The 15,403-nt window shown below is 34.7% G+C and overlaps 1 protein-coding gene across 2 annotated transcripts in view; it reads right to left on the minus strand.

Moving 5' to 3' along the window:
* Positions 1–15,403, minus strand: part of KLKB1 (kallikrein B1) — a 30,970-nt gene that overhangs the window by 548 nt on the left and 15,019 nt on the right. The window contains exons 11-14 of one of the 2 annotated variants that reach the window (XM_039362427.1): positions 7,715–7,889; positions 6,848–7,023; positions 4,747–4,842; positions 1,580–1,719 (exon numbers count right to left, since the gene is read on the minus strand). In XM_039362427.1, the coding sequence (XP_039218361.1) occupies positions 1,580–1,719; positions 4,747–4,842; positions 6,848–7,023; positions 7,715–7,889 (587 nt within the window). The remainder of the gene's footprint in view (positions 1–1,579; positions 1,720–4,746; positions 4,843–6,847; positions 7,024–7,714; positions 7,890–15,403) is intronic. The other variant, XM_039362428.1, reaches the window with a different exon arrangement.

Here is a 15,403-nt window from a genome sequence, read left to right on the forward strand (position 1 = left end):
TTCTATTTCAGTAGAAGCAGTGGAAACATTGCTTCTCATCTGATTGATATTCTGATGTTAGTAAATTCACAAAATGGAATTATATTCTTAAAAGTCTAAGTTTCTACACCGAGATGAAAGCCTGAAGAATTGGCAACATTCCCCAATTGTCACAAATGAGGGAACAAAGATGTTAAATCCAAAGAGGTAATACTTTTCTTAGCCTAGTTACAGTTCTACAAAATCACCACAAGCTTCAAGATTTTTTTTTAATGAAGTAAGCTAATTAAAAGGGGGGGACAAGAAACAGCAGTTTTAAGGGGGGGAGGATTCAAATTCCACTAACTTCTTGACAATCGGCATCCACAAAGTTATTTCTCTTAATAGTGCAGAATAGAGAAAAGGTCACCTAATGGGTGAGTTTCCATCTCTCTTCTGTTACTGTTACATATATAAAAAGGTTAAAGCTAGAATTTCCAATGGCCATTCCCTTTGGGACTGTCCGTGCTGATTACACAAAGTATTGTTTCTGACAGATAGTACTTTGCTTTTTGATATACAAAAATATACAGCTGATGTAAATTCCTGTTCATCTCCTTTTCTTGCTGTTACTTGCTTTATATACTGCTTTTATTTTGCCAGTCGACTGTTTGTGATGTTTGTGATATTTAATAAAGTCAAGCTATTGTTTTTGTTGTCTTATTGAGTGGTGTGTGCACTTATTCTGATCTGGATATAGGGATTGCCTGAGACTTTATTTATATTATTTATTTTGATCCCATCTTTATTGTTTTTATAAATCACTCAAGATGGCAGACATACTGTACCTAATGCACCTTCCCCTTCCTGTTTTCCCCATAACAACAATGCTATGAAGTGAATTGGACTGGGTGACTGGCACAAAGTCACCCAGCTTGCTTTCATGCCTAAAGGGGGATTAGAACTCTGTCCTGGTTTCTATCTTGATACCTTCACCACTAGACCAAACTGGCTCTCTTCTTTGCTAGGTACAATTTAACCTGGAAATTTCCACAAGAAATTTCCAGCAACGACTCCACATCCATGCATGCGCTAGTTCCACCAACTGATTTCCATTGCAATTTTCACTTTCCCCAAATTATTAAGTAGAACCATTGACCGTTAAACAGAATCTGGTAGCAGGATATTTTTTTCTTTTATGGACAAATGCCACAGAACACAATTATAGGACATAAAAGGACAAAAAGAAAAAAAGCAAAACCTATCTATGATAGGTTTTTTTTTTAATGGTATAAAACCAGAATGGACCCTGTATGCTTTTATTAGCAGCAGCTTCAAAAGTTTATCTGCATGTCATACTGTATACTGAGCATTTTGTATAATGTAATATTTATATTGTTACTTGAAAAGTAAAAAATAAAATACCAGGCTCTTTTAAAAACCAACTAAATACATCAATAACCTCTTATTTATTCTCAGGGAGTCTTGAGTATAATAGTGTCAGAAGGAAATACCATGCAGTTTTTAATTAAAATCTGCATCAAACTCAGGTTTTCCAGATCTCTTGAAGAGGGTGATGGTACACAGAGTCAGAATGAAATACAAGGTACTATTAATTTACCTGGCAAGCATCCTTGCCTCCTCCTGAGTAGCCAGCACACAACATTTTGTCAATTATTGTGTGCTCTAGGTATTGAGACTGACATTCTGCATTTGGTATTAAGGGAATTTTGACTTTTTGTAGCATGTCTTTGATTGAGCCTACAAATACAAAAAAGAGAAATGGAGAGAAGGTTGCTAGTACAGTGAAAGTCAAGAATAATGCAAGCTTCAGGCATCACCAACTATATGTGAATGTGACATAAGAATCAATTAGAGACTCCTGGACATCATCCCAGCCCTGAATTAACTATTAAGCCAAATAAACATCTGCTTAGGGCACCAAGCTAATGGGAAACCACACAGGTTTTCCCCTTAGCTATCATGCCTTTCACTCCTTCACTGCCACACTTGACCATATGTCAAGACTGACTCCTAACATACTGCTACTTGTAACCTGACAACAGAGACTAAGGGAGGGTGAAGGGGGAATGATAGGAATTTATGGGGAGCTGGGAGGGAAGTAAGGAATTTATGTGAGCTGTTTGCAGCCTGAGAAAGTCCCAACACTTCAAGGTTGCCTGATAGGAACTTTTCATGTGATGCAGACTGTTTTCCAAAACAATATGATTGAACTGGATTGGTTGACAATGGACACAGGGTAACCCGGGGAGGAAAAAGGGGGATTTTAACTATGCTACTTTTCACACCAAAACCTCAGAACCAGCTTTGTTTCTTCTGTACCTATATGGATCTATCAGTAAAGTTATATTCTTGGTAAAATAATGTCCCGGGAGTTTCTTTTGCTGCATTTGCCAATGGGATGTTCGACACCGTAATCAGTTTGTTTTGTAAATGTCCTTAATGGCCAAACTTTAATCTAAATTGTTAAAAAATGTTTTCTTTGGCATGGTGAATGACTAAACTTTGGTTTTAATGTTTTGATAGATATTACATTTGTTACCATCACATAGCATTAGAATTTGGCTTCTATCAAAGGACAGTACTGTGGGGCGATGCTTAGGGCATTAATTGGCTTGAATTTGGTCCTACATGAGCCCCATTGCGCATGATGTTATGTTGTGGTGCACTTCCTTGTATCTCTGGGATGAGTTGTCTGACCTATAACCTTTGGAAAATCCACTTGAAAGCACCAACAGTATTCTAATAACCAGGGCTTTTTTTCTCACAGAATACTCAGAATGGAGTTCTGGTACCTTTTTTGGATGGAACCTTGTAGGGTAGACAAGGTGGGTTGTATGACGTGTGTGAGTTCTGGCACCCTTTTTTTTTTTTTTTTTTAGAAAAAAAAAGCACTGCTAATAACAGATTAAAGATTCATAGCACTGCCTAGTCTATGGCCATTCATATATTTTAGGTTCCCTTATTTCCTGATTAAGCAGTGGCTCTGTACATTATAAATGTATTCTGTTGTATGTGAATGAAAACAATTTGTTTCAAAATAGATACAAAAAAATACCCAATCTGATTTTCTCCTGTTTTATTCTGATATATGGAGAGACACACATGGTATGAGGGCAAAGATAATTAGGGGATTGTGATACTGAGTTTCAAAAAGGATCAATATGAATTTCTTCCCCTCATGATGATTGCCATATATTCCTGTATTTAGATTGTTGATATTCTATTAATAGAATTCTTTATTGGCCAAGTATGGTTAGACACACAAGGAATTTGTCTCCATTTTCTATTTATATGTATATGTTGCATTCATAAGAAAATCAGAAGTATCTATTTCTTCTTTAAACTAACCAGAATTGTCCAATACATTTTAGCTCAGGAAATTATGTAAGTTTAAACTAAGATTTAGTTCAAACCAGAATCAAACATAATTATGAAACTTGTTTGTTCTTTAGCCATTACTTAACAATCCATAGAGATGGTTTTTTCCCCCCAAGATGGCATTGTGTAGGCAATGGCATAATTTCACTGATATTTTCTTTTGGAACTCTCTGATTTATTTTGTATTTTTAACATCTCAGTTGATGCATTTGATTGACTATAAGTTTAAGGAACAGAAGATTAAGACCAGTTTCTGTTGTTATTTTTGTTTGTGGAGCAGTGGGGAGTTGTTAAAGTCATTCAAACTTTTCTCCTTGATTTGGTATCCATAACAAAAGGAAATAAAGGATATAGAATATGTTCTAGAAGTAATAAATACATCAAAAGTAGAAAAGCAGCTGAAAACTGACAAGACAATCTTGGCCAAAGATCAACTGAATTATCAAAGTTCATTTCTTTCTTATAATAGCTTCAAAGTGCTGGCCTGCTGTAGGCACGCTCCACATGGCAGACACCTAATTTTGTCTGTCTCAGTTTCTTGTCTGATAAACCAGAACAGCTTTTCATATTCTTTTAGAAAAATCTGACTGATAGGAAGTCAGAAGAAGCATTCATCCCCCCAGGGGTATTTCAGCTGAAAATATGGCTGAGAAATGATTACTAACAGTCCCAACTGTAACTGCTGTTTTTGAGAAATTGAAAGCATCAGGTAAAATAGTGTATGCATTGAAAAGATTCTTTGCCTCCTTCCTTACATCTTAGCTGGACAGATCATCACTTATCTGCCAAAGGAGTTGGAGGAGGTAGCCCAAACAGTAAGCCATCCTACACAAATGCAATAGCAGACCACTTCTATAGATAGTACTTAGTTTATTACCACAATTGGGGCTAAAATGTCTGTAACTATGCAGTGTTGTTAAGTGAGCTATCCCCGATTTTGTTACCTAATTTGCTGCCCTTATGAAGCAAATTCGGCTTTGCTTGTCAGGAGTCCCCTATTAAGGCTGCAGGCATCTGAATTTTGATCACATGACTGGGAGAAATTAATGGTTTTAAGTGCCCTCATAACTTCAAATGGTCATACATGAATGGTTGTAACATTAGGACTTCCTGTATAATGTTGTCATTGCACAGACGTGCCACATGGTTCTCAAGAACAGAGCACAACTTTAGGGCATCTTTACTTATATTGGTCCTTGATAACAAGTACATTATTCTAGTATGAAATCTAGAAAGGTAATGTACTTTTCAGTTATAAAATTCACTTTATAAATTAAACCCTTTCTGGTGGTTCATATGCAAATAGCAATAATAACAACAACCTAATATCACCTCATATTTTGCCAAGAAAAGTATTCATTGTTTCTTAAGGTTATTTTTCAGTACCTCTCTCTTCTGTGTAACCCCATCCAGTCACCCAGCATTCGGTGTATGTCATATTCATTTCTTCCTGGGAGGGAAGGCATATCGGCTGCTGTAAAGCTAAATAGTCATTTCAAAAAAATCAAATAATAAAATGCTAAAAGACTTGTATTGAAAAATAAATGGCATCCTTAAGGATAGAGGAATACTTTTGCTTTATCTGCCCTAGCCCACTTAATCCAGCATTTTGTTTCTCACAACAGCCACAAATATGCTAAAGGTCAATTTTAGTTCAAAGTTGGAGTCATATCCCTGTACCCCCATTGTTACCCCTGAACTGGTATTTGGAGACAGGCACTGCCAATCCAGAATCTAGTGGTTAAGGCACCAAGCTAGAAAGCAAGAAATCATAAGTTCAAATCCTGCCTTAGCCATGAAAGCGAGCTGGGTAATTTTGGGCCAGTCACTCTCTTTCAGCCCAACTACCTCACAGGGTTGTTGTGGGAGAAATAGGATGAGGAAGTTGTGTTGGATATGTTTGTCACCTTGAGTTATTTGTAAAAATAATAAAGGTGGGATACAAATTAAATAAATAAAAACTCGAAGTTTACAAAATCCAACACTTTTGTTGGACATGTTCTCCCTGATTTTTTTCATTGGATGCACCTTGGTTCATCCTAATACTTTAAAGAGGAAGAAAAATCCTTCCCAAACTACTTTGTCCATGCTGTACCTCATTGTATATGCCTTAATCGTGTTCTGCTTTTCTTCCTGAGGATAGAGTTTGAATATTTCTATCTGCATGAGCACTTTAATAGTTTTGATTTCTTTTTTGTACATTTTTTCCATCCCTTTTCAGAACTGTACACAGTATTCTAGATGCAGACATACCATAGATTAATGTCAGAACAGAGTTCCCCAGCCTTTCCAGCTTTGCACATTAGCAGGGAGAGAGAGGGGTGAAGGTTCTGCACGAGCGGCCAGCAAACGCACACCTGTGTGCAGCGCCATTTGTCCAAGCAGTGTGCACACGCACCCACCCCTCATGCAAATGGAGAGCACATGCACGCACTCACCTGCTGCTTATGCAAGAGGCGATGCGCATGGGTGTGCGCTCACCAACCATTTCCACAGCCCAGTTGCAAAGAGGTGATGGCCCACAGAGGTTGGGGACCCCGGTGTTAGGACATTACAATGTTACTTACTTCATTTTCAGTCCTTTTCCTTTTCCTAATAAACCCTGAATGGAATTTCCCTTTGTCGCAGCTTTAAAGTGAATACACTGAACTATCTACCATGTGGACCCCAAAATCCTAGTTTAGGTATAGAGACTTAGCATTCTTCTGAATTTACTGTAGCATATTTTCCCTAACTGCATTACTTTAAATTAATACAATTTATAGAAACCTTTTTGTAAATCTTCAAGATCACTGTGGCATGGAATATCTTGGGTACTTGGTCTGCTCACTGCTTATTCCCAAATCAAGATCATTTATGAATAAGATGAAAAACTCATGTCTCTGTACAAACTCTTGAGGATTCCACTTGTCACTTCATTCCCCTGAGAAGATTGCCTACTTGCTTCATAAAAAATATGTTCTTCTTACTCTTTGATTGCTAAGCTTTTATCAAAGACCTTTTTACAAATTTAAGACATCTTTGTAAAAACCATGTTGACTTTTGCTTAATTCTGCCACAGTTTTATTTTTAATCTGATTACTTTTTTACCATTTTGTAGAAGTAAATGTTAAGCTGACCGGTTGCTCCCAGTTCCTGTTAAAATGCCACTTTGATATTGATTACCTTCCTATCTGCTATAATTGAGCCAATTTGTAGGATAACTTGTTTGTTGAATTTCCTTTTGTTCTCATTATGATAGGCCTCCTTTTCTGAAACAAAATCTTCTTAGCATCCTTTTTTTTCTTCTTGGACCATATTTCATTTAATATACTCAATTTATTTAGACTTGGAGAACACCATCTTGATTGGGTTCATTGTTATGGTCATTTATTATATATGGATTTAATGCAATGATTCCAATGATGGCATATTCAACTGACCATTATTAAACAAACCATGAAAGCCTAAGATAATATTAAAGGTTTTGTAATAAATGTATACATACCACTGAAATTCATAGGTCTGTCAAGCTTTAGTAAAGCAATGTCATATCCTGTCTCTGCAAATTCATATCTAGGATGAACAATCAACTTTTGGACTTTGAAGAAAGTAGTTTCATTTGTTATTTCAGACTGTTTCAAAATGCTGCTGTAAATCTGCCAAAGTTCAGTTAAATGAAAGCTAAAAAAATAAAAACAAGAAAAATTAAGATAAAATATGTAGAAATAAGGCTGTTTTTCATAATCTGAAACCATTTTCTCAAATGCAAATCAAACATATTTAAATATTTAAACATATTCCTAAGTATTCTTAAAAAGTTTCTTTTGAATTTTTACTTATTCAATTATTTTCTTTTCCATTCTTATAGCAACTAATTTCTGATAATTTGTGCTTTCATCTTCTACCCTGTTACACATTAAAGGTATTACCTAAACCATCATGAGAACATTACAAACTGAACAGCTTTACTAAGACAGATCAAAGGACTATTTTTAATCCTAATGGCCTCCAGATGTGGGACTGCAGTTCCCATCATTGTGAATCAATGGTACTATGAGAGACTCCCAGATATTTTGAACTTCATTTTATATGATGCCCAATCAGCCAAGCTAATTGCATGAAGGCTATGATATAAAACATGTGAACAATGCATTTCATGACATAGTACACCACAGAATTATTTTATGTAATTGTTTAAATTATAAAACAATAGCTCTATATGTCAGTTCTGGACTAATCTTCAAGGCTTTGACCAACAGTCCTAGTAGCTCATATGTAGTGATAACTTTAATCAGAACATGTTAATCAACAGTAACAAAAGCTATCCTGTTACATGATTTGTCTGTTTCTGCTATGAACATAGTTTACCCACTTTTTGAAGCAATGAGCAGCTGTCAAAATCCATTGGTCACTGATGATTGAACCACCACACTGATGACTCTGAACAGGGAGCACTGTATGTAAACTGACTTGCCAAGGCCATTCGCCAGCAGAAGAGTTTGATCCTCCAACAACCCTTGACTGTTTCTCTAGTTTCTGCACACAGACTAAAATAACTTTTAATCACTACATCAAGTTTCATTCAGTGCTTTTGACATGAGATTATAAGAATTCAAATCTAAAACATTGGATGGTACACAAAGGGAAAAGTTGATTTGGAATTCCATTAACATGGATGCTAAAAGTTACATTGACCAGTGCATTACATAGTTTCTATTTTATTAGTAAGTATCAGACACAAAGAGCCAAATCTTTTTCCATGGGGTTCAAAGCCTCTACCAGGAAACAAATTCATGGAATTCATTTGGAGGACTGCATTAGCTTTAGGAGCTATACAAGTTCTAATGATTAACAGTATTGCAGAAAGGAATATATAGAGCCTTTGATGCTGTCTCAGCTTGGTTGTTTGGCTACACATGTTTCATTATCCAATTAGCTAACATCAGTGCTGATCATGTTACTTAGATAATTAAATGTCTGCAAGCAAATGACCAAGCTCAGAGATCACCAAGAACTCTACAGTTCAACTCTGAGCTACATGTATTCTCTTCTATACAAATATATAGAATCTATCCAAATGGCATAAATGATCCATTTTTTCTTAAGTTCACATGGACATATATGTGATGTGATGTGATGTTGTACCCCAGTGTATGAATTTTAACATAATATAATCTCTTATCTCTCTCTTTCTCTCTCTCTTGATGGACTTAAAAACTATTCTAACAGGTGGACATTCAAAGTATATCTCTAATAGTCTAAATCAGGAAATCATCTTAACCTTTGAGATTGATTAGGAGCCTGAGCCCTCAAAAGTTTCAACCTAAATGACGTTCAAAGAAGTTGCTCCACATGAAGTGTATTAAGAAGAGTAAAGACATACCAGAAAATAGCAGTTGATGTGTCAATCAGTAGGTAGCTTGACCTATGATATAACTATTTGCTTAGAATTATTTGTTGAAAACTATGTTAGAAAGTTTAGGAACAGGAATAAGAATTTTGAACAGCTAGATTCTAGCTTATAAAACATGAATCAACAAAAATAGAAAAGATATCAAGAAATCTAAAGCTGGTATATTTAAGATTAAATGCATTTTTCTTCTTTTCTGAAATGCTGAAAGGAATCAAAATCCAGTAGCTATTAATGTTCAACAGGAAAGAGCAAGACAAATCATTGCCACTGAAAGCAAATGGTAGGTGTTTTATCGTGAGACAAAGAGCTGAGCTCAAAACACACACTTTGCTTGCAGAAGACCTCCACAATTTATTCCTTCTCATTTTCATCTGAAGCCTGAACTAAAAACAGGTCTTGGAAAAAACTGGAGATTTATTGTCAGCTAAGCTAACAAATGCTTCATATACTATTCATAAAAACAGGCAACACTTTTTTTTTTAAGGCTGTATTCTGCCTTAATGGCCATGCATCTATGGCACAAGGCTCTCCTGGGCCTTATCATCTCTATGTTATTTTGGATGTCAACAGCTCCTGTGTATAGAAGCTGCAGTTTGTGCAGCTTTCCTAGGTCCTGGAATTCTGAATGAATATGGATTTGGAATTTGGGCAACTCTTCTGTTAAATTTCCTTATCCAAGAGCTCCACATTAAACCATGGGTGGGGAGGGACAATAACCAGAGTCTCTTTCAAACTCTGTGGTCCCTTCATATGAATGGGATGGAGAGCACAGGCATTGACATTTGATAAATCCATTTGCCATGAAATAGAACTATATCTAAAGCAACATTAGCTGAGTTTTTCAATTTTGTCTAATGAATGTTGAAAATTTGTGTTTATTTCTAAATTACGAGTATAATATACTTGTTAAGTTGCTTTTGCTACTTTGGTAGCCATCAAATATGAAATTCCATAGGCTGCTAAAATGTCAACGCTTGTCTATAATTATTAGTTACAGTGATACATAAACTGCCATTACTTTCAAATGAATTATTATTTCAAGTGATAAAGAAACTAAACTTGCTAGGTGAGGAGTAGTAAATTGAAATAAAATAAGTAAATTCAAAATAATAAATAAAATAAATAAAATAAAATATAAAAAAATAAATTAAATTAAAAATGAAATAAATGAAATAATTAAAATTAAATTAAAAAATGAAATAAAATGAAATAATTAAAGAATTAAATTAAATTAAATTAAATTAAATTAAATTAAATGAGAGTGAGTTTGGTCTAGTGGTTAAGACACCAGACTAGAAATCAGAAAAGAGTAAGTTCTGACTTCCGATTTTGCGTTGCAGTGAGACCGGTGCAGGGAAGCAGGCCTCTGCCTCCCATGTCTGATTTCACCCTGCTGGGGGTCAGAAAAGGGCCTAAAGTCACCCGGAGAGGAGATGAAGAAGGAAGGGATCCTTGTCTATCGCGGTGAGGCAGTGGCCAAACTGCTGGATCCAAGGAAGCCCTCTAAACCAACAGGCGAAAGACTGGCTGCAAACAAACACCCAGTCAAAAGCTGCTGACAGCCGGAAAAAAAGCATGACCAAGCAGAAAAGTATCGTGTTTGAAACTGGTTGAGACTAACCCTCCTGGTCTATAATTGTAAAAACCTTATTTAAAAAAAATATCCCAAAAGCAAGGCTCCCAGAAGCAAGAAGGTGGGGGGGGATTTTTTTTCTGGCACCCTTTTTGGGAGAAAAGAAGATAGCACAAAACTAACTCAGAAACAATTTAAAATTTTAAGACTGAAAAATTTAAGTGATCTAAAAGAACTTTGAAAACTTTATTATTTTCTTTTTTCCTTTTTTGGAAAAAAATAACAAATAGAGCTTTCAATAAGTCCTGATTCAAGATAGACATTTCATGACATCTAGTGGTTGAATAAAGGAAAAGCGCCAAGACTTTGTTTTTTATCTGGCCTGGAAGAAATGACCTTGGCTTGAAGCCCAGACAGAGATAGCATACTAGACTCTTTGATGTGTCTGAGCTTCCTAACCTTGCAGATTGCAGCTGGAAAAGGAGGAAAAAAAACTCTTTGGACTGTTTTTGTCTGTATAGCTATAAACTACTTTAAAGCCATCCAGCTTTTCTGGATTACAAATACTATTGGTGCTGCAGTGTTAAGAATTACCTAGAGACAGAGGAAATTGGATTTTTGTATTTTCTTTGGAAGAGGCCTTGTGGATTACCAACTTGGAATAGCAAGACTTTGATGAATACAAACTTGGGCTGGTTTTTTTTGGATTTTTGGATAATTGGTGTTGAAAAACAAAGCTAAAAGTGGATTACAGTGGATTATATTTTTTTTCTTTCCTGCTACTGCCTCCCTTTTTTGGGGGGAGTGAACTGGATAAGAGACCCCTATGTTCAAGAACTATTTAGAAACAATGGAAATCTGACTCGTGGTGACTCCATTTGGGGGAGTCCTTATGGATTACTAACCCTATATTCAGGAACTTTTGGATTACAAATTTGGGCAGACTAAAACCTTGGACCTTTGGAGAAATCTCTGAAACTGGGAGTGAAAGATAGAAGTGGACTAGAAGGTTTTCCTTCTTCCTGCTTCCCCCTGTATGGGGAAGTCTATTTGATTATAAGAGGTTACAGACAAAGAATATAAGATTTATGAAGGTGAATTTAAAGGACATACAGGACTATTGGTTGTAAGATTGGAGGGTTTATACAAAATTGATAATAGGGGTATATACTAGAACTGAGAAAGCTTGTGAGCACGGGAACAAAAATGAGTGTCTCTAATTTAGCCAAAGCTAGCAAAAAACCATCCTCAGCTCCACCTTCTACTACCCCCAGTCCTGTGCATCAAAGATCAATTGATGCAATGCTACAGCAAGAAAAAAACTACACCTTTCAGAAGGATATGCAAACTACATTACAATACATTCAAGAGGCAATTACATCACTTAAAGAAGATATAAAGAGAAATCACGAAGAAACAAAAGATAACTTTGATAAAGTGAAGGAAGAAATTCATGATTTGAAATCCCAAATGGAAAACTTCCAACAGAAGATCTCAAAGAATGAGCAAAGGATCCAGACAGTTAAAGACAAATCAGCAGAAACTGATCAAAAAATGGAAAAAAATAAAAGATGAAAATCAAAGATTGATGCAGACAAATAGAGAACTAGAGGACTCAGTAGTGGTTTTAGAAATGGAAAAGGCATCCTATTTCTTAAGATTCCAGAATATAATGGAAGACAAAGAGGAGGACCTTGTTGACCTGATGTTAGAACTGCTGGCTGGTGCACTGGAAGTGGTGAAGCAGGAAATGGAAGGAGAAATAGATCAAATATTTAGAGTTAACTCAAGCTACACAAGAAGAAACAAAGTCCCCGGAGAGATCCATGTCAGATTTGTTAAAAGATCAATAAGAGATGAAATACTGAGAAGAGTGAGAGATGATCCATTGCAATATAAGGGAAAAGAAATTGTGGTGCTGAAGCAGATACCCAGGAGGATAAGGGATTTGTGAAGAGAATATCAATTTTTGACCAAAAAACTAATTAAGAAAGGAGTGACCTTTAGATGGCTTGTACTGGAAGGGATACTAATCAATTAGGATACAAAAAGATACAGATTGGATTCTATCTTCAAAGCAAGGGAATTTCATGACAGATACAGAGCTTTTCTTGAAGAAGGAAACCCAGAACTTCAACCAGAAGGGAAATTTAGAAAACAGGAAGAGACAGCATTAGAAGGGGTGGCCAAACAAAGAGAAGTGGAAGAAATAGAAATCATAAACCAAGAAGGGCCCAAAGAGAAAGAAGAGACAAACTAGAACAAGTAGGATAATGAATCCTAAATATAATTGAAGAAGATGAGAAAGGATAATGAGATACTCTCAATAAATATAAATGGACTGAATTTCCCTGTAAAGAAGAAAAAAACTCTTTACACGATTACAAAAATTAAAAATGGATATAGTTTACAAGAAACACATATTAAAAGACAATATTATAAATTTCTGGAGTGCCCGAAAATTGGGAAACTTTATTTCTCATTAGCATGATTAAAAAAAAAGAGGTGTAGCTTTATATATCAAAGAAACAATGAACTCTAAACAAATCTACTCGGATGAAGAAGGAAAAATACTAGTGGTAGAAATAATGATAAATCAAAAACAGACATTAATGGTAGCAATTTACGCACCAAATAATAAACAAGAAGAATTTTATCAAAGATTACACAAGAAAATAGTGGAAATGGAGTACCAAAATATTGGTTTAGCAGGAAATTTTAATGAAATTGTAGATGGAAAATTAGATTATAGGAGTAGTAAAATAGGGAAAAAAAGGAAGGAACATTTTACCTAAGTCTTTTTTTAGAATGGCAGAAGAAATTTGTATACAGGATATATGAAGAGAAATAAATCCTAAAAAATCTCAATATACATTTTATTCAAACAGCCACAAATCATGGTCTAGAATTGAAATGATATGGATATTTCCTGAATTAAGAAGGGATATACAAGAAATCGAGATAGAAACTAATATATGGGTGGACCATAATCCGATAAAGCTGACCTTTATTGGATTATGAAAACAACAAGATGGACTAAGCCAATTCCTAGAAAAAGACAAGATGGACTAAGCCAATTCTTATTGAAAGAGAAAGAATTTATACAAAAAGCTGTAAAAGAAATGGATTTTTTCTTCAAATAAAATAAGAAAGAAGATACATCACTCCAAAATGTTTGGGATATAGCTAAAGCATATTTTAGAGGAGTAGCCATAACTTAAATGCCGAAAAAGATGAAAGATAAAAAATAAAAGAAACTAAGCTTAAAGCACTCACAAAACTAGAATTAGAACTACAAAGAGGCCCACAAAAGAAAACTCTTGAAAAAATAAATGGTGATAATAAAACACAAATTATATCTAATAGAAGCTGAAGAAATGGCTCAACAAATCAAAAGAGAAAAACAAACCTTTTTTGAAAATGCTAATAAACTGGGGAGATGGTTGGCTTATAAACTGAAAAAAGAAAAAGAGAAGAAATTGATAAACAAACTACAAGATGTGAGATCTACAATGTCAAAGCGATACAATAAAAAAATAAAGAATTTTATGAAACACTTTATAATACAGCAGAAATTCCACAGGAAAAATAAGGTAATACTTAGAAAATGCTAAGCTACCAAAAATCTCAGAGAATTTCAAAAATATGCTAAATGGGAAAATAACAGTGACTGACAAAAAAAAAAGTGATAAGACACCAGGCCCAGATGGGCTATCAGCAGAATTTTATAAATATTTACAAGATACATTAATCTTACCCATGCAAGAAGTATGTAATGAGGTATTACTAAAAGCCAAACTACCAAATATATGGATAGATGCCAATATTATGCTAATACCCAAAGAAGACTCAGACTTGACCCTGATAAAGAATTACAGACCAATATCTCTACTAAATGTGGATTATAAAATCTTTGTTTCAATAATAGCAGAAAGACTAAAGAGATTCTTGATTGGATTTATACATTCAGATCAAAATGGATTTTTACCAAAGAGACAAATAAAGAATAATTTAAGAATGATTTTAGACCCATTGGAATGTTATGAAATGCACCCAGGGAAACAAATGGCTTTGGTATTTTTAGGCGCACAGAAAGCTTTTGATAATGTCAATTGGCAATTTATGGTTCCATAACTAAGATATATGGACTTTGGATAAATTTTATGAATATAATTCAAACAATTTATCATAAACAAATGGCCAAAATAACTGTGAGTGGAGATTTCAAAATTAAAAAAAGCATGAGACAAGAGTGTCCTTTATCCCCACTATTATTTATCTTAACTCTGGAGATATTGAACGGGAATGTTAGACAGGATCCAGAAATCAAATGAATGGAGATAAAAGATGAAAAGTACAAACTACAAGCATTTGCAGATGACTTGGTATTTATATTGGAGGATCCATTAGAGACAAGTCCTAAATTATTAGCAAAGATTGAAGAATTTGGAGAAGTAGCAGGACTGAAAATCAATAGAGTAAAGTTATAGTTAAAAACTTCACAGATAAACAACAACAAAAACAATTATCAGAAAAAACAGACCTTCAAGTAGTTAAGAAAGTTAAATACTTGGGGATATATCTAACAGCGAGGTGTGCAACAATAAAAGAAGATAATTATGTAAAATTATTAAAACAAATAAAACTAGATTTGAAAAAATAGCAAAATCTACAACTATCAATCTTGGGAAAAATAGTGACTGTGAAAATGAACATTTTACCAAAACTACTCTTTTTATTTCAAACAATACCAATAAAAATTGTCAAAAAAATTTCGATGAATTAAATACATCGATATTGAAATTTATCTGGCAAGGGAAAAAAGCTAGAATCAGACTGAAAATGTTACAAAAAGCAAAAGAAAATGGAGGCTTTGGGCTACCAGACTGGGCCTTGTACTATCAAGCAGCTGCACTAATATGGTTAAAAGAATGGATAACTCTTAGAAATAAAAGACTATTATACCTAGAAGGACATGACCTACAACTTGAATGGCATGCTTTCCTATGGTATGGGAAGAACAAAATTCACAAATACTTTCAAAACCGCTATGTAAGAAATGCCCTGCTTTTGAC

This window comes from Crotalus tigris, unplaced genomic scaffold, assembly GCF_016545835.1.
Source record: "Crotalus tigris isolate CLP2741 ecotype Arizona unplaced genomic scaffold, ASM1654583v1 scf7180000019463.280638, whole genome shotgun sequence".
Taxonomy (NCBI): domain Eukaryota; kingdom Metazoa; phylum Chordata; class Lepidosauria; order Squamata; family Viperidae; genus Crotalus; species Crotalus tigris.